General features: G+C 39.6%; 1 protein-coding gene across 5 annotated transcripts in view; it reads left to right on the top strand.

Annotated features, from left to right (window-relative positions):
- SPOCK1 (SPARC (osteonectin), cwcv and kazal like domains proteoglycan 1) overlaps nucleotides 1–27,734 on the top strand; it is a 471,671-nt gene that overhangs the window by 263,134 nt on the left and 180,803 nt on the right. For all 5 annotated transcript variants that reach the window (XM_073355490.1, XM_073355489.1, XM_073355488.1 and 2 more), the window contains one exon: nucleotides 15,870–15,984. In XM_073355490.1, the coding sequence (XP_073211591.1) occupies nucleotides 15,870–15,984 (115 nt within the window). The remainder of the gene's footprint in view (nucleotides 1–15,869; nucleotides 15,985–27,734) is intronic.

Below are 27,734 nucleotides of genomic sequence, written 5' to 3'. Positions count from 1 at the left end.
CTTGTATTGCCAGAGGCAACCTGGGTCCTTGCTCTGTGGGAAAAGGACATAACAACATGTTAGTTATACCAGACAGTTATTCAAGTGTCCAAACCACAGTTCCGACAACAGTCCTTTCAAAAATGACATGGCTTTCAGAAGTATTTTAATTAGAGCATTTGACAGAATAAAAAATAATAATTCTTCTCTGTAGGATCATTACAAATATATAGTTTTGAACAGAGTATTTTAATGAACTGCAGATGTTCTCAGTCTAGTTACTACTAGATGGTATTTGTCCAAATCAGAAAAGTTCTTGACTATTTGAAACATGTGTCAGTTTCTGCTCAGGGAAGTTTCTGGGGTGCCATATGGATGCTACAGTTCTGGACTTGAGAGATATTTGCTAAGGAACAGTGAGGAGAAGGTTGCAGAGTGCCTAAATTTAACAAGTACTCTGTGGGCCAGATCCTCAACTGATGTAAATTGGCATAGTGGTGTCAGAGCCAAAGGAGCTATTCCGATTTATGGTCCTCAATCACTCTTGTAAGCTCTAAAATTTACCAAATCTATTCAAAATGCTTATAAAAAATAATATGTGAAAGGAATGGATGTTTTTCTTCTTTCCTTTGTATTGTCCTGTAGTACTGTACTTCTCTAACTTGATATTATTCCTCTTTACCACTAGATGATTTGAGACTGCAGCATTATTCCACTTTTAGTCTTTTAGACACTGATCATGCAGTGCATTTTTTGACAACGCAGCTTTGCTCTCTAGTTAGATTATCAGTTTATCCTACTCCTTCACTGCCACATTGTGTACCAAAGCCCTCATCTCCCACTGTTTCAGATGTGCAAATATTTTAGTCTTTTAATCTAGAAGTTGCAGCATTAAGTATAGCTCCCCCAAGAGTGCAACTGAATTTTATGAATAGAGTAGTTTTCTAGTTTAAGAACTCTCAAGACATCTTTGTAGGTTTCAGACTAGAAAACATCAATTGAAATGTTAAGTGAGTAATGTTATTAGATATTCATTGACATCTACAACACTTGTTTCTATTAAATAACCCTAAATTGAGGGTATTTTATGCTATAATTACAATTCACATATTTTAAAAACATCCTGTTTAAGTTCTGCCTCAGATCCCTTAAATATACTGTCCTGATTGCCATGATTGATTCTCTCTTATAGTTGGCTGACCAACAATTTCTACTCTATAAGGTATATTACTAGCTGATTATCTACACAGGATCTTTATCATTTCTGAGCACAGTAATTTCTCTTGAAAGTGTTGAAAATGACATCTACCAAAAATCTAAAATGAGGCTAGCAACCAGTATGACACACACTGCATTTATTTTATACTGTACAAATTCCTAGATTATGTATCTATATGCACAAAAATTAGTGTGATAACAATACCAAGAATCTTTCCATGTGAATTACTGTAATTAAGGTATACAATACCGGTGTTCAGCAGGTAAAACTGAGTAAGAGAGGTCTTAAGGCATCTTAAAGTTAGCTATCTAAATAAGTGGCCTCGTTCTCAGCAGCTGCCATTGGTATTAGTGGAATTTTGCTTAAGTCAGGAATACAGGAGCATAGGACTTGCCATACTAGTCCAGTATCCCATCTCTGTCATTGCCCAGTACCCAGTGCTTCAGAGGAACGTTCAAGAGACCCCAGAGCTATTGTTAATCTGCCAAAGGGGAAGTTTCTTTCTTACTCATATCAGTTAGTGATTAGCTTATGCCCTGAACCATAAGGGTTTATACCCCTTCTAGAAAATGTTTTGTCTGATGCAGATGTGAATGGGATGTTCTCATTATCCACCTAAAGGCTTAATTGTTTTTTAATCACATTAAGCTCTTGGCCTCAATGATCTATTGATAGTGAGTTTTACAGGTATAATTATATATAGAGGTGAGTGTGTGTGTAATCCTTTTATCCATTTTCAGTTTGTTACCTTTCAACTTCATTGGATGTCCCCTTGTTCTTGTTTTATAACAGAACTAAGTAAATAAGAGTCCCTGGCTCACCTTTTCTATACCATCTACTCTTTCCATATGCCTCTGAGTAGTTTCCTCTTTAAACTAAACAGTTCCAGTTGTTTCAAATATCTCCTCATAGGGAAATTTTTTGAGTCTTCTACTCATTTTTGTCACCTATCTTTGAAACTTTTCATTTTTGCGCGTGCACACAGATCCTAAACCCCGTACACACAGCGAAACACTGCATGCATAAAAATTTGCACCAAAGCATAAAAATTTGCACAGAAGAAATTTTTTGTGCACACGGCCTGTCAAAAATTTGCACAGAAGAAATTTTTTGCGCACACGGCCTGTCAAAAATTAGAGAGAACATTGGACCAGATCAATCTTGGACATTTCTCTCCTTTTCTAGTGTTTTGTTTTGCTCGGTGTGAACTAAAACTAATGTAATATGGAAGCAAGTCTTTATGTCCTGAAAAAGGAAATGAAGTGCTGGCATGTGTTTCCATGGCAACAGTCAGAAGCTGTGATAAATAAACCTGGCTCATAGTTCTGCAAGATTTTAGCCATTTTGTGTAATTTCTTTATCAGTCAGTGAGTGTCATTCACAATGACTCTGGGCTTATATGCTTTAGGGCTTTCTGAGGATCTCAGTGTGCTTTATAAAAGTGGGTAAGTAGTATTGTCCCCATTTTAAACACAGACAAAGCGAGGCACAGAGTGGCTAAGTGACTTGCCCAAAGTCACACAGTGAGCGCCATCAGGAGAAATGAAGCCTTCTGATTTACAGGGAGCGTCCCAACTTCAATCACTGGGCAACAAGACTGTCCGCTACCATGCATTATCTAAGATACTGAGGGCAAGAATAAAATCAAGGAAAAAATGGTGATTCTTTCTTGAGCATGTTGTTTCTAGTGAGATTGAAGGCCACATTGTAGTATTGAGTTCATGGAGCATAAAATGATCCTATATATTTTGCTCTAGTTAGATGAAAATATTTGGGGTCAAATTCTGCTCTGACCTCAATGTAAATCCAGAGGAACTTCACTGAAAGCAGTGGGGCCTCTCTTTCTGTGTAGGGTGGTAACCGAAATCAGAATTCATCTCCCACCGTGTCTAATTGTAAGATTTAAATCTGAGCATGTTCTGGATACATAAGATTGGCTCACTGCTTGGCAGTTATTACCTCTGTAATAACACTAACATTCAAACTATCAACACACACACCAATCTCACGCATGACTTTTCGGCCTTCAGGGATATAAATTTCCAAAGCTCATGGCACACCGCTAAGAGCATGTAGCAATTTACTAGAAATGAAACATTATTATTCCTGCTGAAGTATAGATTCGTAAACCTGATAATTCAGTGTTTAATTTTTACTAAATGATAATGTGCTCAGTGTTGTTAATGAGGCGATTTTGCTTCTGAAACACATTTCGTTTACAAATCTAAGAATAAAACATTCATGTTATTTGTATGTTTTCAGTGCAGATTTAAAAATATAAAATATCTACTGAAAAGCTATACAATGCGCTTGGGGAAAAGTTTTGTTTTAAGAATAAGGAGGAAAGTGTATAGCCTGAGGTAGTTGGTTTCAATTCCGTTTGCTTTTGTTTTTGCACTCACTTAGTTCACACCCTGATAATTCAATGTTGCTTTTAATCAAAGTTGCGAGAGAGTTTGGTATCTGAGAAATCAGCAATCTGAATTAATTCTTAGTTTTTCCCCGTGATCATACTATCACTTTAGGTAAAGCATATTTCACAATTGCCAGTGAATAGTTACACTCTGAGCTAGGAAACATTTCTGTAACTTCTCTGTCCTGAGCCATTCATAATGTTTATCTATATTCGTCTAAAATGGGGAAAAGTGTGTCTTTAACTACATGTAAATGTTAAAGTTCTTCTGCTTCATATTCTGTAGGCATTGGACCAGTGGTTTTCTCAGTTTACAGCTAGTGAAACTCTATTCACGTCCATTGAATTGCTCTAGATTTACCCCGGTGTATCTGAGAGCTGAATTTGGCCAAGAGAGTTTACATCAAGAATGATATTTGTCAGTGTAGAGTCACCACAGTACTGCCAACACCAAGCATTCCAAAATCATGAGACTGGTTTAATTATCATGAGACTTTAAAAAAATAATAATTTTGAAGTCTTTTATGTGATTTCTGGGTTTTGAGCCTTTAAAAAGTTCATTTTCAAAATTTTCTCTTCAGCCAAGAGGGCTAGAATGTTACTTCTTTTACAATAAAAGCTGAGATTCTGATGTAAGTACATGAATTCTGTCACTACCACTCGATTTTGGCCCATTTTGATTGGAGGTCGTCAGCTGGCCATTTGGTTCTCCTGTCTTCACCCAATTTCTCCTGCTCATGGGACCAGCTCTGCCCATGCTTGTACCCAATGTGCTGCCTCTCTCTCGTCCTCAAATGAATTTGATAATCATAATACACTGCATGGGGGAGGGATGTAAAATTCAGTCAGGAGGTGTCAGGCAAAGAGTGAGGCAGCATATTTGGGACCAGACCTGATATGACTGGACCTGGAAGCAGCAGGGAATGGATGGCATCAGCAGTAGCTTTCCCAGAAGCCCTTTAAAAGCCCTTGCGTTAAAAGTCCTTAGAGATGAAGAGCAGGCAGGGCAGGGTATCTGGGAGCAATGGCAGAGTGACTGTGGAAGGAGTGGGAAACTGAATGCATTTGGAGGGAGTGCACAAGACTGAGCGTGACCAAAAATAAGTTCATCTTTTGCCCCCTCATCCCAATGACTTCCTCTTGCCATCATTCATAGATACCCTCCCTCACTCTTCAGATCCAGGAGGTTCTCTTTGATCCAGATAACGCTCACAGGTGTCCTGTGATCCTGGATGGGTGTTTTCATGTGTTTTCACAACCTTTTTATTTTTTACCAGCCACAGGTAATTTTAATAATTCTTTGTAGGTCTCTGCAGCCTTTACATCCCTGGATGCTTGAAGCTGAATCAATCCGAGGTAGTCCCTGATATTTTGACAGCAGGGGGTCAGAGGGGACAGGAAGGAGACTGATGGGTGTGCAGAAGACAGAGATGGGGTGGGTGACGCAGGGGATCACTCCTCCAGCCTTTGGGGGTGGGGAAAGTGAGTCCCCTCTGAACAGGTAAGGGAAGACAGTTTTGCCATGTTGCCAACTCCCGTCATCTGATTACAAGTCATAGGATTTTGGCAGCTGTTGGAGGAACTGTTGTGATGATGTGAGAAACTCCTTCATTCCCACAGTTTTTAGGGCTGGCCATGCAGGCAGAACTGTGTGTGAGAGCCTCAGTGCTGAGGACACAGATATGCCCTGCCACTGGCCCTGCCTTCATGTATAGCCCTATAGGAGAGAGAGGTTCTGGGGAAGTGGGAGGCAGTGGAGTGGGGAGTTGGGGAACAGCTGCTGTTGTGACCCAGCAGCAACACCCCCCTCTTCATGCTGCGTTGGGACTTCTGCTCTCCTTGGGATCCAGGCAGAGGAAATAACCTGTAGGAGGCAGTGAGGAGGGGAAGGAGGAGTCAGGAGAAGGAGAAAGGGAGGAGCCCCTGAGGGCAGCAAGGCAGGGGGGAAAGGGGAATCAAGACAGTAATAGGAAATAGATAGCAGTTCACCTGTCTTAGGGATGAGGAGAGGGTAAGTGGAGTCTCTATCTGAGCAGCCATGGGGAGGCATGCATTTTTTGTGTACATTAAAGATTGACTTTTCAACCTGAAATTATACCCACACATAGTCAGAAGCAGGGGGGTTAAAAACTGAAAAGATGGATTAAAAAACATAGTTTGATCTTAAAATTGAATGATTTGTGGGGCCAATCTTATGATTTTTTGCAGATCTGACTCATTATTTTTGCTACCTTGAGGTTGGCAACACCGTTATGTACTCAAGTATATCTAGGGCTATTCTCCTGTCCCTTTGTAAGAAAATATTACTAATATTACTACTCTCTCTGTTGAGAGAGAAATTGTAACTTTCCCTTGTCAAAAGGCACAGCTATCTAGCAATCAAGCTACCAGTAATCCTTCTCTTATGATATATTGGACCACAGCAGAATATTATAATTAGTGCCTCAATAGCTTTCTGATAGTAGTGTTTGCTGTATCTGTAGTTTCCTGAGACATTTTCTTTGGAGGAGTAAAAGGATTAGTTTTGTTTTGTTTCACCCTAGGTTGCCTAGATGTTTCCCCTTCCTTTCATATGACTTGATTCTGTGGCATGCAGAGCATCCTCAAGCATGTGAGAGTGCTCAGAACCTTGCAGGACTAGGTCCATACATTGTTGCTAGCTGAATGGATTCAGGGAATGATGATGGTGGATCACAAAGGGCCTGATCCTGGGAGGTACAACAGTTCAGAAGAGTTCAGTGGGAGTCGAGGATGCTTTGCATTTCCCAGGAGATTCTCTTCACCTTGCAAATAAACTAACTGCATGCAACTTTTTAAATCTGCATGACAGTTTAAGTGAATAAAATACTTATACACTGGCACGTTAATTATATTAAATTCAGCAACATATATTTATCATAAGCAGGCTTTTAACTGACATTGTCCTGTCTTTTCTATCTTCTCTTCACCTATTATAACTGCACCTCATTTCTATAGGTTTCTCAAGCAGACTCTTATTCCCTCCCGGGGGAATTCTGCACCACCGCACAATGCAGAATTTTGCAGAAATGAACGTGCATGCAGAATTTCCTTTCCCCCACAGAAATGGGCTGCAGTGCTGCTAGCTGGCACTAGGGGCCACTGGACCCAGCAGAGCTCAGCTGGCACATAGAAGATACTGCTGGGTGGGAGGGGAGGGAGCTAGAGGTTTCCTGGCAGCTCCAGTTCCCAGCATGCCCTGAGGGAAGGAGAGGGCAGCACACAGGAAACTCCATGCAAGCCTGGGACCAAGCATCAGGCTGTTTCTCCCTCTGGATCCCTGGGTGGGGGGTGGGGCGGGGGGAAGCTGTGCAGGTATCTGGGGAAGGAGGGGCCCAATGTCTGGGCTCTGAAGGAGAGGGAGTTTGGGTATCTGCCCCAGGGGGACACTGCAGCTGGGCTCTGGGAGCAGGCGGGGAAGGGCCAGAGAAACAGGAACTGGGATTGACATATGGGTTTCTCTACTCCTGGGGTAATTTGTGTGTGTATGTTGTTGCAGACATACTTGCTGACGGGTATTTTGAAATAAATTATCAAAATAATTGAAACTGGTATGATAATTCAGTGTTATTTTGACCAATACAATCTGCAGAATTTTAAAATATTGGGTGCAGAATTTTTAATTTTGTGGTGCTTAATTTTTAATTTTTTGGCGCAGAATGCCCACTGGAGTACTTATTATTCAGGTTCTTTATCATGTTTCAGAGTAACAGCCGTGTTAGTCTGTATTCACAAAAAGAAAAGGAGTACTTGTGGCACCTTAGAGACTAACCAATTTATTAGAGCATAAGCTTTCGTGAGCTACAGCTCACTTCATCAGATGCATATCGTGGAAACTGCAGCAGACTTTATATATACAGAGAGAATATGAACCAATACCTCCTCCCACCCCACTGTCCTGCTGGTAATAGCTTATCTAAAGTGATCATCAGGTGGGCCATTTCCAGCACAAATCCAGGTTTTCTCACCCTCCACCCCCCCACACACAAATTCACTCTCCTGCTGGTGATAGCCCATCCAAAGTGACAACTCTTTACACAATGTGCATGACAATCAAGTTGGGCTATTTCCTGCACAAATCCAGGTTTTCTCACATCCCCCCCACCCCCATACACACACAAACTCACTCTCCTGCTGGTAATAGCTCATCCAAACTGACCACTCTTCAAGTTTAAATCCAAGTTAAACCAGAACATCTGGGGGGGGGGGTAGGAAAAAACAAGAGGAAACAGGCTACCCTGCATAATGACTTAGCCACTCCAAGTCTCTATTTAAGCCTAAATTAATAGTATCCAATTTGCAAATGAATTCCAATTCAGCAGTTTCTTGCTGGAGTCTGGATTTGAAGTTTTTTTGTTTTACGATAGCGACCTTTATGTCTGTGATTGCGTGACCAGAGAGATTGAAGTGTTCTCCGACTGGTTTATGAATGTTATAATTCTTGACATCTGATTTGTGTCCATTTATTCTTTTACGTAGAGACTGTCCAGTTTGACCAATGTACATGGCAGAGGGGCATTGCTGGCACATGATGGCATATATCACATTGGTGGATGTGCAGGTGAACGAGCCTCTGATAGTGTGGCTGATGTTATTAGGCCCTGTGATGGTGTCCCCTGAATAGATATGTGGGCACAATTGGCAACGGGCTTTGTTGCAAGGATAGGTTCCTGGGCTAGTGGTTCTGTTGTGTGGTATGTGGTTGTTGGTGAGTATTTGCTTCAGGTTGCGGGGCTGTCTGTAGGCAAGGACTGGCCTGTCTCCCAAGATTTGTGAGAGTGTTGGGTCATCCTTTAGGATAGGTTGTAGATCCTTAATAATGCGTTGGAGGGGTTTTAGTTGGGGGCTGAAGGTGACGGCTAGTGGCGTTCTGTTATTTTCTTTGTTAGGCCTGTCCTGTAGTAGGTAACTTCTGGGAACTCTTCTGGCTCTATCAATCTGTTTCTTTACTTCTGCAGGTGGGTACTGTAGTTGTAAGAAAGCTTGACAGAGATCTTGTAGGTGTTTATCTCTGTCTGAGGGGTTGGAGCAAATGCGGTTGTATCGCAGAGCTTGGCTGTAGACGATGGATCGTGTGGTGTGGTCAGGGTGAAAGCTGGAGGCATGCAGGTAGGAATAGCGGTCAGTAGGTTTCCGGTATAGGGTGGTGTTTATGTGACCATTGTTTATTAGCACTGTAGTGTCCAGGAAGTGGATCTCTTGTGTGGACTGGACCAGGCTGAGGTTGGTGGTGGGATGGAAATTGTTGAAATCATGGTGGAATTCCTCAAGGGCTTCTTTTCCATGGGTCCAGATGATGAAGATGTCATCAATACAGCGCAAGTAGAGTAGGGGCTTTAGGGGACGAGAGCTGAGGAAGCGTTGTTCTAAATCAGCCATAAAATTCGTACCCACTCTCGCTTTAATTCTCCTGTGTGGCCCATCAAGAAACCAAATGGCAAATGGAGACTCACTATAGACTATAGGAAGCTAAACAGTAACACTGGACCATTAACTGCAGCAGTCCCTAGCATAACAGATATTGTAAACACCATACAAACCTGGGATAAACCCTGGCTAGCAGTATTAGATGTAAAGGACATGTTCTTCATGGTCCCTTTGCAACCAGCTGACCAGGAAAGATTTGCTTTTACTTGGAAAGGTGTACAATACACTTTTACCCGAATGCCACAAGGGTTTAAACACTCACCCACTATTTGCCATGGGGCACTGGCAAAGGTCCTAGATGACCTTATACTGCCACCCAATGTACAAACTGTGCAATACATTGATGACATCTTAATAGGTGGGAAAACCTCAGAAGAGGTACAGGAGGCTATGAATCAAATCCAAGGAGCACTAGAAGCCCTTAATTTAGAGTTACCAGCTGAGAAATGCCAAGGTCCCTCCCAAGAGATAAAATTCTTAGGTACTGTATGGATGGGAGGTAGGAGGTCTGTGCCTAATGACACTGTGCAAGAGCTAAATCAGGCACCCTCCCCTGAAAGTAAAGATCAATTGAGACAGATTTTGGGAACCCTGGGGTTTTGGAGAAAACATGTACCTGGCTTTGCCATTATAGCCAGACCATTGTACAATTTGTTAAAGAAAAGTGCTGCCTGGGAATGGGCTCCTGCCCATGAGGAAGCCCTCAGGCAACTGATAGGGGAGATACACACCTATCAGGCTCTGGGTCCCATACATCCTGAAGCCCCATTCCATTTGTACCTAACTGTGGGAGCCACTGGAATGTCTTATGCATTATGAGCTCTATTTCAAAATATTCCTGCATTCTCTCTGTATATATAAAGTCTGCTGCAGTTTCCACGATATGCATCTGATGAAGTGAGCTGTAGCTCACGAAAGCTTATGCTCTAATAAATTGGTTAGTCTCTAAGGTGCCACAAGTACTCCTGTTCTTTATCATGTTACTTGGCAAGGAAACCAACACATAGTCCTTTACAATATCTTTAGCCTGGGTAGCCCTCAGCAATGTCAAAAGGGATCGTATGTTGGTTATGAGAAATCATTTTTGAAAGTGCCCATACAAATGAAAATAGATGTTTCTTTCCACAATACTGATCTCTTTAACTGCTCAAACGTTACCGTTTCTCTAAAACACAACAACAGTACAGGGATTCAATAAATGCTAACAACTTGATTTGTTGCTGTTTTGTTGCATTGTGAAAATAATTCACATACATGTTTGAAGCATTTGGTCCTGTGGTAATTAAATTTTAGCTGAATTGATTTCTGTATGCAAATTGCTACCAGTAATTATGTGGCGAGAGAGAGTGAGAGTTAAATATCTGAGTAGGCTAGTTGAAGACATACTCTCCTCAAGACCTGCGGGGAGGGGTAATGGCAATTTTCTCTCTAATGAAGCAGAATGACTTATGCTGACTTTTGCAGAAGCAGAATAAAAAACGTGGTTATTACTTGACGTTGATATTTTGGGGATTTCTAATCTGCTCTTTCAAGCAAAGTATTTTGTAAAAACAAGTTTATTAACAATATTATACCTATGGCATCAAAGGTTACAACCAACCACGCTAACCAAAAAATATTTCTTATCAAATCAATGCCATGACTTAATGAACCATAAGATTAAGTAGAATAGGAAGAAGGAGCTTCGTGTCTAACAGGTATCAACAGACTGCAGTTGTTTTATGGTAGTTAGAGCACAGTAAGAGATTAGTATTTAGGACTCCTGCATTCTTTTCCTGCCTCTGCCATTGACTCACACTGTGACCTTGCGCACACAAATGGCAGGGTAATCAGATTCCTAATTTTCTTTGCTTTAATGTTAGTGTATGCTCAGAACTCACTTTGGTTATATTTTACTTCATCTGTACTGGGAGCCAGGCTTTTCAGAGGAAGATGAGAGCAGAGTTTTTTAAACTGAATGTGCTCAACAACAAACACAAAGGACACGTCTATACTAGGAAGAATGGGCTCTTTTTAAAAACAGGGTTGGCTAACACATCTTAAAATCCTAGCATAGATAAGGCAATTCTAGTTTTAACATGGTAGCTGGTCAAGGTAAAGCCTAAATGGTAGCTTGGGGTTTACGTCAAGCAGCTAACAAGTGTGAAAACTAGAACCGCCTACACTAGGATCTCCGCCTACACTAGGATCTTAATAAATGTTAAAAACAACTTTTTCTTAGTCAAGTGATGGCCGAATAGTATAGGTGTCTTGTTTTCTCAGTGGGTGCTGGGTCTAAGCCCATAATTCAGTGTATGATTGTGCGGAATTGATTCTGGAAGCTGCCTGTTTCATGTTGACCTGCCCCACATCCATTGCCTATTGGAGTCAGTAGTGAGCTGCTTATTTCACCCTGTGCTTTGGCCAGTTGCTGGGCTGCTGTGAGTGAGAGAGTAGGGAATGACTCAAGACCTTGCTGCCTCAGTCTGAAGTTCAGCCTTAGGCATTATAATGGTTTCATGCCTAGCAGGGAATAGTCCAGCGTAATGAGTAGTGGTCTTCTGCTTTGCCCTAACTCAGCTTTTCACAGGCTTCCATTCTGACCCCACCCCATTCAGACCCCATTCTGCTTGCTTGTACAGTCAGGGACTGTGCCTTCCTCTGTGTTTACACAGAACGAAGATCTTTGTGGGCACTGCTGGGGACAAATAATATATAAAATACAGAACTACATTTCAGTGTCTCATTTAAAATAAATGTTTTATTACCATGCTCTATTGTGATACAAAATGAACTAGAATCTTTGCATTATAGACTTCAGGTCCCATTTTCCAGTTCATCATAACTTTTCTTACCAGATGGTCTTGTTTTCTTTTATGCTGAGAACAGTTCCAAGAGGACTGTGTGAGGCAACTGCTTTTGACATTTCATTTTTCAAAAGTCTTTTTGTTTTGGAGTGATCATAGCACTTATTGTCTGGCAATTTTGAAACCAAATGTGTTTACATGTCATTTTCTTTTTGATTGCCTGGCTTTTTTGTATAAACTTTACTAAAAATGTGCGGGTTTGGAATTTGAACTCTTCCCAAAAGAATGGTCATGAAAACAGCATCAAGGTCATAAATCTGCCCTTGTGAACTAGCCATACAAGTTTTGCAGAACTGCACAGCCGCTGCAGCAAGAGATATTTTATTTGTTACCACGCTTCCAAAGTTACATATGTGAAAAATAAGTTTGCTCTGTTGCGATTAACATGACCCTGATCTACAGTATAGTCTTATATTGCAACCCTATGCGTGCATGGCTACTGCCCGAATCCCAGCATTTCCTATCAGTCATACGTCTTCCTTTATAGTAGTAATGTGTAAAAACAGAAATGTAATGGAAAAGTGTCTCAAGTACTGTTGTTAGCTCTTTGCCAACAATGATTTATATTGTTAACCTGGAGCGCTTGGTGACAAGTATTGGGGATGCGGAGAGAATAATTGGTGGTGTTCTTCTCTTCTCTGACTAGTGGGGGAAGACACTCAGAGTGTAAGTGCCATCATTATTTTCATAACAATGCCCTGTAAAAAAGAGATGCTAACATACTGTTAGGAGGTTGTTAATGGCTTGATTCAATCACTACTGTTTATTTCCCAATTAGTTTAATATCTCTAAAAGGGAATCGGAGGAGTTATAGATTTAATAAGGTGCATACATTGCTATAAATAAATAATGAAAGGTCAGACGAAAATGAAATGACACCTGTGTACTACGATGTACCCACTTTGCTTTTCAATGACTATGGCTGGAATTCTGGTTCCATGCTCACAGCTTGAATAAACTGGCATTGTGTTGGGGATGGAAACATCACACATGAATGGAAGCACTGCACCTTGGCACTTTTATGCAGCTAATCTTTAGAGCCAGCGAGCTAAGGCCCAATGCTGCTTGACCTTCCCACAGAAGTTTTGTGGCTGTTGAATCTATACAGGTACTGGACTCGTTAGCCATGCCCTCATCACTCCCTGGGTTGCCCCAGAGAGCTCTCCTTTCTTGCTCTGTCAGATAGCTAGAGACTGCAGGGTTTAGATGCACAGCAGAACTGGCCAGAAAATGGAATTTCCTTCCAGCAAAAGTTTTGATGCGGGGGGAGAGAGAAGCATTGTGAATTGGAATGAGAAGTCAAACATTTGAAATTTTTCACAGGAAAAATGTGTTTCAGAATATTGATGTTTCCCTTGAATGCTTAAGGAATTTTATTTTTGTAATAAAACTGACCTCAGATTTTTATTTTAAAAAATTACTTTTTTCCTGCCCTTCCCCCTCCCTTTATTTGTGTATTTATAATTTTGGTTCTTAATTTCAAAGACTTCACACTCATTGCTGTAGAACACACAGAACTGTTATGTCAAATATGGGTTTTATATTTCATTTTATTCCCAAAGGCCATCTGCAGATGATGAGCATCTGCTCCTAGTGTTGTAGAAACCTGATTCACAAAGCATGATCTTTGATTGGTATGTTTTAGAAATTATTTCTTATTTTGTACCCTGTCTATAGGGATTGTATTGCATAGCATTAGTATAACTTTCTAAATTTCTTTAATGTTCTAAGACTCTAAACTCTTTGGCAATCACATTTTTGATCTCTCGTACCCAGTATAGATTGCCCCTTCTATTATTCTTATTCCCATTTGAGAGACAAAATATTGAAACACAGAGAAGGTGTGAGTCTGTAACTGAAATAGAATCCAGGAGTGAAATTCTGGCCCCACTGAAATCTTTAAACACAAGAGCATTCAATACATGCTTTCTATACATATGAAAGTTCTGCTGCACCATTCCCATACTGACAACGAGGAGTCCAGTGGCACCTTAAATACTAACAGATTTATTACTGTATATCTATGCTTGTATCTGTAATTTTCACTCCATGCATCTGAAGAAGTGGTTTTTTACCCACGAAAGCTTATGCCCAAATAAATCTGTTAGTCTTTAAGGTGCCACCGGACTCCTCGTTGTTTGTGTGAATACAGACTAACACAGCTACTTCTCTGAGACTTGATTCCCATACTGGAATCCTCTATTTTTTTTGTGAAGAGTATTTAAACATTTTGTTTCCTTTTTATTAAAATAGATTGTAATGTGACACTGTTTTAGAATTTAGTCACTTTTACAGCTGCACCAATTTTTATCCTTGGTTTCAGAATTCACGTGCAGATAAGTAATTGTACCTTGCAAAGATGAGTATTACAGATAGGTTCTTCAGTACCATTTTTTATTTGTTGAGCACTCACTCTGTGTTTAGTGCCATATACTTCATAATGGCCCAAATCCTGTTCCTATTACTCATGCCAAACTACTATTGATTTCCCTGAGTAAAATCAGCAGGCTTTTATCCATAAAGCCAAGTTTATCCCTACCATAATTTGGGTTCAATTTAGTTCATGATCCTTGCTTGCAGAAGCATACTAGGTAGAGACAGACAATACAATATATTTGCTTAATGGAAACTCATTAGATGTTAATAGTATTGGAAACTTATGCCCTTTTTCCCCATTTCACCTTTTCTATCTGTTTAATGGATTTAGGAGCAAAAGCTGTTTACATTTTTTTGTTTTTGTTTTTAAGACTTCCAACGCCTTGTATTCCTCTAAATACATATGCAGTGGTTGTGCTCAATTGCCCGTCACAAATCTGTAATGGGTGTTAATGTGGTGAGCTCTTGCTGCTCTGACTGCTTAAACGAATGCAGAACAGCTGCAATGCTTCGGCACTGCAGGAAAGCAAAAGAACCCTCTGGTTGTTAGAAATACATTTGCTGCCATGTGGAGAACGTCAGCGGTAATTGAATTGGAACTTAAAAATTACTCCATTTTTTTTGTAAAAAGTAATATCTTTTTTAAAAAAAAAAACTTCCCTGGGCATCAACCAATGATGGGAAAAGCAGCCAGGGTAATTTGACATAAACGCCTTATGTGGAGTTCCAAAATGAAAACAAAAATGTTTCAAATAAGCAATAAATGTGGGAAGGAAGGGGATGTGAGGTAGGAATTAGGGGAAATCTTTGGGAGGAAGAAGTAATAAAATTAAAGTCTAAATAAAAACGATATAAAAATAATTTAAATTAGTTGGAGATGCAACCTTGCCATTATGTTTGGGAGACCTAAAATCAAGATCCTGACCTCTTCCGTGATGTGCTGGAGGGGAATCCTTAGGGCCTCACAGAACCCACTCATTAACATTCTAGCTGAGTCCAGTTCTGGGCGCCATATTTCAGGAAGGATGTGGACAAATTGAGAGAGTCCAGAGAGGAGCAACAAAAATGATTAAAGGTCTAGAAAACATGACCTATGAGGCAAGACTGGAAAAAAATGGGTTTGTTTAGTCTGGAAAAGAGAAGACTGAGAGGGGACATGATAACAGTTTTCAAGTACACAAAAGGTTGTTACAAGGAGGAGGGTGAAAAATTGTTCTCGTTAACCTCTAAAAATAGGACAAGAAGCAATGGGCTTAAATTGCAGCAAAGGAGGTTTAGGTTGGACATTAGGAAAAACTTCCTAACCATCAGGGTGGTTAAGCACTGGAATAAATTGCCTAGAGAGGTTGTGGAGTCTTTGGAGATTTTTAAAAGGAGGTTCAACAAACACCTGGCAGGAATGGTCTAGATAATACTTAGTCCTGCCACGAGTGGAGGGGACTGGACTAGATGTAGATGACCTCTCGAGGTCCCTTCCTGTTCTATGATTCTATATTTATTCCCACTAGTTGCATGTTTATTTGAATTGGGAATGATGAGAGAATTTCACTTAAACTCCTAACTTTGTTATTTTTACATTTGTTTTTAATAGCTCTTGATCCATCCAAAGATCCATGTTTGAAGGTAAAGTGCAACCCACATAAAGTGTGCGTCACTCACGACTATGAGACTGCTATTTGTGTAAGCCGTAAGCAGCTGGTACACAGGTAAGGATGCACTGTCTTTACATTCTATTATGCCCTTGTAAAGTTCCATGGACACCAAAATTAGAAAACTCAAAAGAGAACATTAAAATGGATTCTTGAGACATTCTTTGAGCATTTAAATTACATTTGCTTTTGTTGCGGAGTATAACATTTACATGTATAGTAACAGAGGCTAGAGCAGGTTTGGAACTGTTCCAGAAAAATCCGATGTTTTGGAACACAGGGTACCATAGGGTGAATTGTACACTGCAGCATACCTACTACCTAGCTCTGGAAGAAGTTTGTTCAGACAAAACACATGGTGCATAGAAGCCTGAATTCAAGAAATATGAAAACGTTCCAGACGCTGTACACTTCTACAATACAAATCAATTAAGTATAAACCATTAAAAGCAATAGCAAACAAAGGGAATTTCTGGTTTTGTTTTAAATAAGCAAAATCTGTGCTTATTAGTAAGATAAGATTGGAGGTTTTGATGGTTCTAGGAAGAGTAATCCACAGATAAATCACAAAATTACAGAAAGCTCCAGGTCCCTGAATTATTAAATTAAGGGCAAATTAAATAGCAGGTACTTTAAGAACTTTGGGATTTTTCAGATGAAACTAAGGGTTTCTTTGCTGTAGTGTCAGCTGATGTAACTTCTCCTACACTTGAGTTAACTTCTCCTGAGTTAGCCTAACTGGAGTGAGAGCCATTACACTGTAAAACAAAGCTCTAGGATTTTTGATTGGATTTGCAGCACCAAGAGGCAGAGTCTCCACTGCATTACAGAACTCCACTTTTAACCCATACCCTCTGGTAGCTAGTGAGCTCCAGTTTAAAGCACCAGTTAACTCAAGCTAGAGACTTCTGTGTGTGGACTGGAGTCAGGTTAAGGGCTATACTCGAGTTATATCTTGAGCTAACGCTGCAGTGGAGACAAGTCCAAAGGGACTTAGGCCTCCAGATCCCTTTGAAATTCGTGGGGGATTAGGTGACTGGCTCCCCTGAAAATTCCACCCCAAAAGACAAGTTGCAATATACATTGAAAGATAATCAGAAGAATAAAACGGAGTAAGAAAACCTTGAACATCAGTAAAGGGACTTTAAAAATGAGTGTTACTTTACTGGATGCAGGTGGGAAAGCTTTAAGGAAGGATGAATATCCTGTGATCTTGGAGTACTTGTGTGATTGTTTCCTGTCCCATGCTGATGCTTCCGAGCCAAGATATATTTGCTTGCTCAGTAAAACATACTTATCATAATCAAGCTTCATTCACAAGGATTACAAGATCCTTCCTACAAAGGCATGGGATCAAGCTGGCATGACTTTGGTATGAGATGCTGATGGCAGTCCAGAGATAAGCCTGGAACAACAGGCTAAGCTTTGGTAGAAAGTGTCAATGTTGTATTGTCAAATAGAGTTTCCAAAGAGATACACTTTTCAGAGGGTGCCTGCGTGTCACAGTAAAAATCATGTTAGAGGCATTCAGTTTCATACACTTATGTCAGATCCAATATTTAATAAATACCAAATAATTATAAAGACCTCTCAAGAATGTTGTCAAGAATGGAAAAGACTTAGGCCCCAGTCTTTCAGGGACAAACGCGTGAAAATTTACTCGCATGAGTAATCCTACTGAAGTCGGTGACTACTCACATAAGTAATGTTACTCACACATGTGTTTGCTGGATCAAGACCTTAATATTTGCAATCTGTTCTCCAATTTCTTTCGTACGGTTAGGGAAAAATCGTTCTTTGAAGAGCGTTTTGTCCAATACATAACTGAATTCTGGTGGCAATACATGGCTCAGACAAGTAAAATTATTTTCTTGAAATATATTTTGCCTGATCATAGAAAGCTAAAGTGGACAAAGTAGTATTTTTAACCTGCAATTTGGAGCATAAAATGACGCTTGTAAGGTTAAGTGCATGGTTGTATGTAGCGCTTATGCTACCAGGAAGTTTTGCATATTATGCAACCGCACGTCACACCTTAGAAGAAATTGAACTGCTTGTATATCACAAGTATAAATAAAATAAATGTTGAGCAACATAGTTCCTGGGCTATTTCCAATATTTGTTGTCTCAGAAGCAATCAGACAACTTGGTCAAAGTGGCCCAGAAGGAACAGTACGAAGTGGAAGCTGCATGTCTCAGAAATCAGTCCCAAGTTTATGTGATCTCTCTAGCATTCCTCTACTGCCTGCAGCCATTTCAGGTAGACTTTGAGTACCACTGTGGCTATGGTGACCATTTTTAATTCTTTTTCCACCTTGCTTTGAAAAAGTCTTCAAACATTTTCCAGCAAGTTTTGTAGTTATGTGAACAGTCCTATTGATGCACGGTAGGGGCGCTTGTGTCACAGAATAGCTCTCGCTCTCAAAATCTCCAGCTAGCTAATTTCCTCAGAGGCTAAAAATATCAGTAAAGACTGTAGCCAGCCAAATTCTTTGAGGACTTAAATCTATTGACCCAATGGACAATAGAGAATTTTGCCCTTCGTCTCTGTATTTTGAGACTTTGTGTTCTTTTGGCTGTGCCTGACCAGAATACTATATTAGAGAGACAAGGTGGGTGAGGTCATATCTTTTATTGGACCAACTTGTGTTGGTGAAAGAGACATGCTTTTGAGCTTAGAGTGTTTGAAAGCTAGTCCCTCTCACGAACAGAAGTTGGTCCAATAAAACCTTCTCTCTAATATCCTGGGACCAACACAGCTACAACACTGCATACAGAATACTGTATGTTTGATACCAGTCTCATTTACGCCCATATAAATCAGGAGCAACTCCAATACACTCAGTGTAGTTACACCAGTGTAAATCCAGTTTGGCTGAGAACGGGGCCTGTCTATCTGTATATATAAAGTAGCAGATATGAAATAACACAGCATCACAATGATTGTATTGTCCATCCTTCTGTGTGTTCAGGTGCACTCAGAAGGATTTTTCATTTCATACATCATTATTAACTTGCTGCAGTGGCTTTACAAAGTATGTAGGCTCAGCACAAAGAAAATGAGAGAGCAACATCTTGGGGCTGGAGCAGCAGATGGAGCTACAGTGATTTGCACCAAGTGATGATCTGGCCTGTTGTGTGGTTACTGCACAGTGAAAGTGTATCTATTCCATGCATAATGTAGCTAGCTTTCAAACCACCCACAGCAACACCCAATAATGCTGCTTCATTTTCTTTGTGCTGAGGTGCATGCTTTGTAAGCCACTACAGTAAGTTGGTGGTAATTATAAAATTGACCTAGATGGAAGAATATTCATTTACACAAGCTAAGGATCTGGTCCTGAGACTTCTTACCTACAATATATGGCATTATAGGTATGCATAGTGTTTAACAAAGCACATAGATTAGATAAGTCTCTGCCCCAAGGAGTTTACCATCTAAACTGGGCAGACCTGGTACAAACAAAGGCAAGGGGTAGCAGACAGTCATAGCAGATCAGTGACTGAAGAATACCTAAAAGAGACGGGTTTGAAAGTCTTCCTATATGTTCAATAGGCACACGATTCATAATAGCGACTTGTGAAACCATGTAGCTGGAGCAAACTTCCTTTAAATTGGACAAGATTTTTCAGGAAAATTGTTAATTGGTTTGAATATACACAAAACACAGTAAATAGCTCTTTAAGAGATATTTACTTATCTACGTTGCATTTTTGACACAACACTTTACAGGATTTCAGCCTGCTCCTCTGCTTCTTCTGTGAATGCCTCTCATAAGAAGGAAAGTTCTGGGAAACACAGAGAGGACAAAAAGAACTGGCAAAGGAGTAACAACCTTGACCGGAACTTTGGAAATGCTTTATTGGACCCATGTAATTTGCGATTGCTAGTTAGCTCATCATCCCAGAGTGATATATTGTAAATACTTCTGTACTCATAAAAGTCAAGCTGTTAGCTCAGTATTCGCCAGTAATACTGACCATTGTTACTGAGAGAAGTCCGTACTGAATGCCTCACTAATTTATTATTATTGTTATTATTATTATTATTTTATTTCAAGATCTGGAGAAGTTTACCAGATGAAACATCTATCCCTCTAAATTCCACATCACAGGATTAGGCTGACCAGGAAGACATTGTTGACAGCTATATTTATTCATGAGTGAACTAATCTCTCTCTCTCTCTCTCTCTCTCTCTCTCTCTCTCTCTCTCTCTCAAATATTTTTGGGTAATACACTAGAAAACTGTGGTTTCTGGTTAGTTAGGGTCCTGTGGCAAAAAATGCTGTGAAACCTGGCTACAAGAGGAGTGAAACTGTGTATGTTTTGTACCACTGCTGATTCACATGCTAATTGTTTGGCTTAGGTTGGATCTGAAAGGGAATTCAGAAAAGAGAGAGATTAATAATAGCAAGAATGCCAGTAACTAGGCTGCTTTCAAGGACTGATGGTAGAGGTCAGAGAACTATATACACATCTTTGATCACAGCAAACCCACTGTTAGAGCGTTTCTGAAAGGTTACCCAGATAAGAAGCATGGGCTGTAACAGCATTGTTACTAGTTTTCTGTATTGTACAAACATTTACCTTTTGCTTTTAATGTGTGTGAAATGTGGAGCCTGTCTACCTTGACACTGTTGCTTTAATCTCCTCTTTGTCTCTTTGCATGTCTGCGCATTTCTGCTGCTTGCTTCCGTGTTCCGCCAGTCATGCTAAATGCTATTGAGATATTGGCATGAATCCAAGCATTCCTCTGCGGGTAATTTCTTCCTGTACTGGACACCTGACTAGTGGCCTGCCCAAGTTGAGGGAGTGTTTGTTTCTTACACAATCTCCTGTTTAACGCTAAGTGATTTACATGGTGATGTTTATCAAAGCTTGAATAAGTAAGCAGTCTGTATTTTGATGTGTTGTAACACAATCAAACCTGGGAGATGGTAATTAGCTGTGGAGCTAGTAATAGCATCGTTTGTTCCCCAGTTAGTTTTATGCTGTGTTGTGGTTGTTTGGTTTTTTGTTTTGTTTTGTTTTTTGGATTCAGAAAATAGGTTTTTTGAAGGTGATATTTAGAAAAACTGTTCCCACAGGGAACTGAAAAATAACATTGCTCAGCTGAGTGCACTAAGCATTGGTATATTTATCCGTGCATCACTGAGATAATTGTACTTGCTTTACGATGCTTACTATTTTATTGGCTGTTCTCTACAAAGGCCGACCAGCAACTTTAGGACGAGAGGCCCAAGATAAGTGATAGAGCACCATTGTGCTGTATCTTTTTTGTTTTGTCTTTCCTTTTCTTTGCTGAGAGCAGCCAACCAGCTAAACTACTACTATTTCTCATTTATTCTTGTTCCAAAGGACAGTGTTTGATTTTTGCAGATAAGTTAGAAACATCCTTTTCTTTCTGTTTATGATAAAACTCGGGAAGGAGCTTGGGAAGGGAAGCATGATCCCTTATTTATGACTATTCTACCCCATCACACCACAGTCACAGATCGCCATTTGTCATGAGTATGGCCCCTGGGTGCTGTAGGAAATATTACCAAATTTTGCAGGAAGTTTGGAAAATGCACAGGAAAACATGTATTATTTATGTTGCTATTATTTAATATTAGTAAACACAAATATGGTAGTGACAGTTCAGATTGAAGCAGGACACACCCCATCCACCCACAATATAGGCTGCATTGGATATGAAAAAAAACCTGAGCAGAGTCCTGAAGTCTTTTCTAGAATGACAAGTTTCTGTAGTACGTAGTCCAGGAACTTTATCCGTGAGCGCTGGGCCTCCAGACATTAGTTCGTTACGATGACAGTGCTTACCCTCTCACTTCTTAAGACTGATGTGCAGATTAAAGAGTTAATGTCTACAGTGCTTTGGAGATATAAAGCGCTATAAACATGCAAAGTTGTTATTATTTATTACACCAAAGTTACTTATGAATTGTGGGCTATATATGCAGGCTTGTTGCTGTAGGGTTGCTTATGAGTGCTGAACATTGATTTTTCTTATCTGCCAGTATTGATTTTTGCTTTAGAAGAAAGAGCATTGAATTATGTGATAAAACCCACGCACATAAAAACACAAATTGCATGGACTTATTCAAACAAATATACTGTAACATAAAAAACACTGTCAAATGTTGAGCCTGTCCTACCTTGCGCTATCTTGGTAAAATTACTGTAATTGTCTCTGAATGAAAGCTCTAAATGTGAATAGAATATGGTAAACGATATATTGTGTAGTTTGTAAACTTTCCTACATTGCTCTGTCATTACTATTTTTCTTGCTAATATCTAATCACTTGTGGTACATTATGCAGCTCAACTTTGTAACAAAAGCAAATGCAAGTGCCTACCTACATCCTTTTATGAGAGCCCTACCAATCAAAGAGAAAGCTGTCTTTGACGTCAGAGCAGAGTACATCACATGACATGTAAAATATCAAGACCTCAGAGAAAAGCTTTAAAAAGTATTTTATGAGGGAAAACAATTAAAAAAACAATCATAATTGTAAGATTAGAAAAAATAGATGCAATTAATCACAGTGTTAATTGCACTGTTAATAATAGAATACCAATTTAAATTTTTATAAATATTTTTGATTTCTACATTTTCAAAAATATTGACTTCAGTTACAACACAAAATACAAAGTGCACAGTGCTAATTTATTATTATGTTTGATTACAAATATTTGTACTGTAAAAAAGATAAAGAAATAGTATTTTTCAATTCACCTCAAACAAGTACTCCTTGTGCAATCTCCTTGTTGTGAAAGTGCAACTTACAAATGTAGAATTGTTTTTTTCATAACTGCATTCAAAAACAAAATGATGTAAACCTTTCGAGCTTGCAAGTCCACTCAGTCCTACTTCCTGTGCAGCCAGTTGCTAAGACAAACAAGTTCTGTTTACATTTACAGTTTTCCACACCCCTGAGTGATGTAGTTATGCCAACATAAGTTACTAGTATAGATCAAGCCTGAGAGAAAGGGGGAAAGAAACTGCAAAACCTGTTGAAAGGGAAGAAGGCTTGAAGTAAAGGCTCTCCAGAAACTGAGGGTCAGCATCTAAGCAGGGTGCTATATGTGAAAGTCTGGACCACTTCTATAACAGAGGACACTGAGAAACTGTTCAGAGGCAAAAGGTAACTTGTATTAGAAAAGAGAATTTAACTAATATAGAAGTGAAAAGTTTGAGGTTGCATCTTTATGTTTATTTCCGTGTAACTTGTGTCTGCTTTTCCTTACTGCTTCCTCTGTAAATCTGTGATTTTTCTATTAAATATATTTATTTATTTTTGTCCCAATCTGGTCTCTGTTGTGCAAACAGTGTGGAATATGTGTCCCAAAGTGAACTGAAAACTGTCGGAGGGCTGGTTTTACTCTTTTGGGGGGGGGATGAACCAAAGGGGAAAAGTCTGAGTGCATGGTAGTTAAGAACTTGGGAAGGACGGATTTGGGGAGACTTGGGACTGGAAGGGCTGTTGGGGTCACCCTGCAAGCAGTAACTAGGCTGGTGGAAATCAGGGTGAGGTCTTGTGCTTGCTCAGATCCCTGACACCAAAGCTCCACAGAATAAAGGCATCCCTGGTTACAGGCAGGTGGTGACCATACCCTTTACTGCTCTGGGTAATCCCCAAAACCTCACACCTATCCTTTGGCCATTCCTGTCTTTTAGCCTGTAAGTTCTAGTTAGTCCCTTTTTGTGTGGAAAGCCCCTTGCATGTTGTGGGCATGAACCAAAACAAATTATAACAATAAAAAGCTGATAGAAATGTCTCCTTTTCAGCAACCCTCAGGAAAGGACTGTCATCCAGGATAAGAACAGTAAAAAAGAACATGCAGGGCTTGATGATATTTAAATAGACAAATAACTAAAGGAGTGTGTGGAATCCTCTACCTGCATCCCCCTGCACTTGGGGGAAGAGTTCAGATTGCTTGCGCGTCATTAACTTTGGCAATTCTTGACTTTTGAATGTTTAATCAGCAACTTTAACATTCTTCTGCTGTCATTTTTTGGATCATATCGTCATTATTATTAATATTTAAAATAGAAGCATCATACCTCTGAGCCCATGCACCGGTTTTCAGCATGTCCACAGGCACAGGTTTATAAACTGTCAAAATCAGGCTTTAGAAGCCACAAGGGTATAGTTGTAGAGGCTCTCCACTTCTCTGTCAGTGCCACCACTTTTGACTTTCTCATTTTTCATTTGTTATTGTCCTTAGCAGCTGGCTGACTTTTCTGTGAATGACTGACTTCCCATACGAACCAGGGTCTGCAGTCTTTACTGGGCTTGCCATGGCTAAGGATATATATCTTAAATAAAGACTGCTGTGTTTTCAATATGTCAAAAATCTTAACCATAGAATTGCTGCCAGCAACACTGTAGTAATATTTTTAATGTGTCTGTATTTTTGCTGTTTATCTGTATCTGAAATTTATTGAGTAATCCATTCATTCAGAAATTATTTAATGTTTACAAATGACCCCTGCTGCTGTGTAAATTATTCCCTATTTATATAATCACCTACTTACTAGAGATTCTAAATTTATTGCTGGTTTGGGGGGTTTTTTCGGTGTAGAGGCCCCAGGACATGAAGTGAATGTGTTGAGTAGAAAAGTCTTTTTTAGTGCTAATAAAAGGCTTGTTTTTATAAGATTGGGATTTATGTTTACAGGAAAAGGGTTTTATAAAAGCCTTTCTTCAATTTACAACATCCCACTATATTGGAAAAAGTATTAAATGTTCACCCCTTTAAAATCTGCCTTTGGGTAAATGGTATTGCAAATTCCTATTGCAGTGTGTATTATAAACTTAAAATATTTTGTATGAAATTTGCAGATTAGCCCTTCAAAAATATTGCATTTCATTTGACACAGGTCAGCATGTTAAGTCATTTTCTTTACAAAGCTGTATCTGTTAGACATGAATAATGTGTGACACACACAATCTCAATGTGTACATAATTTTAAACACCATCAAATAGAAATTGATCGTTATTTTGTGCAAAATGTTATACTTTTTATTCTTAAGGTACTAAAGATTCGCTTAGGATTTATCCAGCAGCCCTCTCAATACAGTCAGTGGAAGGTATTTATGTTTATGGGCCAAATTGAGACCTAGAGGCAGATTCACTCTTCCCTGTGTGGGGAAGTGCACCCTTCTGGACTTGAGGGACATCCTTGCCAAAGGGAGAGCTTCATTCCCTGCGTGGGTGGCAGCTTTCTTTTCCAGAGTTCCGCTGGAGAGAGTGGGTTTAAAATATGGTCCACCAACAAAATCTACCTAGGAGAGGCTCCGAATCAGCACCTCTCCCTGTCACACTGGCCTTGCCTCTCCAGACCTACCACTTTGGGGGATGCACCAGTGGGGTCCAGGTTGCTTATTGGAGCAGAAGTTACAGGTAGCTTGCACCATTGTAACCCTTGTCCAGATAGATTTACAACCACCGGGGGCAAATAAACCTGGGTAGCCCCTGTGGCATTGAATCTGGCTATTAGCAGAAAAAGTTTTAACACCACTGAAGCCATGGAGAATTCACCTGGTCTGAAATTGCCCCCTTTGGAGTTATGTAGCTAAATCCAGTGGAGCTTTTTTAGTTAACTTGGGAAGAGTTTGATGGAGTTGATGGTAAAAAGGGAGCAAGTATTTTTTTATGTGATGGAAGTTGTTATCAAATTTAATGTTCAATCTGTTGCTTCTTACTGCTTTAACTTTTCAATTTTCATCCTTCTCTTTTTTCATTAATAAGCCTGCGATTGCCTGCTTAGCTCTCCAGCAGAACTCAACAAGAGCTCGACCTACTGATTTTCAATTTAGTTATTTTATATCCGATTAATTTGACCAATGAACCATGAATGACATCATTTATGGACATCAGCCACAAAATCTATTTCAAGCTCTGAACATAGGAATTAATAATGCTGGTCTGAAATTAACCCAAAACATTTTGCTTCTTTAAATATGTCTGTTAATTTAGCATGGCTAAGTCTCCATTGTTAACCTTGTAGGGGAATATTTCCTGTTCATACCTTCTTACCTACTCTATAATTCACACTGACGACTGGGAGACTAACTGCAGATGACTCAGTTGTGAAAACTAGCAAGTGAGAGAACAAAATTTGGTGGCAGGTTGCTATGCTCTAAATGGTTTGGGATGTGCCTATCTGCCCTTCTCACTGGGAGCCACTGTCAAAATCAAGGCCAGGTGTTCAAGCTGAGAGTCACAAGGCCAAATCCTGAAGAGTACTGAGCACCTGCAGCTGACATTGAAACTCATGAGTTACATTTGCTCAGCCCTGTACCTCTCAGGATTTAGCTCCCTAGATTCCATGGTCTGGTGGCTTATGGCCATACATTCCAGTGAAGGGCTCTGGACTCTAGAATTCACTTCCACCAATAGGTCCACAAAGCCTGAGGTTTTATAACAAGTCCCAATAGTTAAACTATCTAATTTTTCCAGGCCTGAAGGTCAGAAGCCCATTGTGTTTGTTTTTTGGGGGGCAGGGTTTTGTGTTCTTTTCTCTCTCCTGTAAAAAATCCAGTAGTGCGTATTTTATTAAGGTATGTTTATTCTAAGATGCAGAATTGGGTACATTTTAGTGTTCTTAAAATAAAAAAAATAATAATAAATGTACTATAGTATATTCTGAAATGAAGCTTAATTAACATGAGACTTTGCTATGGATCTGGGCTATTAAATCTTTGCTGAATAGTGGGATGAGACTGCTTGGAGGACTATGAAGTTTGCAAATCAGTGACATGAGGATTTGCAAGGGTCCATTGTACTGCAATTGTATAGGCTTTGTGTTCTCCCTAGATCACACGTGATCCATCGGACAGGTAAATACATCATATACAATGGTCACAACTTAAAACATCAGCATTTGCCAGCAGATACCACACAGTTATTTCCTGTTGTAACTACAGTAGGAAAAAATGTGATAACTCAGATTTCACTTACAGTGTAACTGCTGGCTTTATAATGGCAACCATTCTAATTAGGTACAGTATTTAAAAATATGAAATTTTGATCCTGATTCTCCCTTAGTTTTTGGGTTAGTTTTTAGTCAATAGAAATTTCTGTATAGCCATTGAAGTCTGTGTGGTTAATCTGAATGCACAAAGAGGGCCCTCTAATTATCTTTTAGATTTACATGTAATTTGAGAAAGTTAGGGGAATCAGATATAGGGCTTAGAATAGAAACCATCTTTCAACTTTGACTATTGCGTTAATACTGTAGTATAGCACTTCCTGTCATTTCAGTGGCAGCATGAACTCCATCCATTATTGTGACTTTCCAACCCACAGACCAAGAGGCAAGACTTGTTCCGTGAATTAGCTCCTTGTGTTGATAGTATGATAAAGTCATGTTATGCTAGGGGCACACAAACCATTGATAGTATATAGCTGCCCCCAAAATATTTCAATTACAAGTTTGCTTGTTAAAGGTAATAGTGTTGTTGTAATGGACTTCACTAAAGTGTTTGACTTGGTGCCACATGAAATTCTGATGAAAAAAAATAAAATTAACATGGCACACATTAAGTGGATTAAAGCTGGCTAAGTGATAGGTCTCAAAATGAAATTGTAAATGGCCAACCATCTTCAAACTGATAGGTTTCTAGCGAGGTACAGCTGGGATCTGTTGTTGGCCCCATGCTATTTAATAGTTGTATCAATGACTTGGAAGAAAGCATAAAATCATCACTGATAAAGTTTGCAGATGGCACTAAAAATGGGGGAGTGGTCAATAACGAAGAGGACAGGCCACTGATACAGAGTGCTCTAGATTGCT

This window comes from Lepidochelys kempii, chromosome 8, assembly GCF_965140265.1.
Source record: "Lepidochelys kempii isolate rLepKem1 chromosome 8, rLepKem1.hap2, whole genome shotgun sequence".
In the NCBI taxonomy this organism is placed as follows: Eukaryota; Metazoa; Chordata; order Testudines; family Cheloniidae; genus Lepidochelys; species Lepidochelys kempii.
The sequence above is the reverse complement of the archived record's forward strand: the minus strand, read 5'-3'. Positions and strand labels throughout refer to the sequence as shown.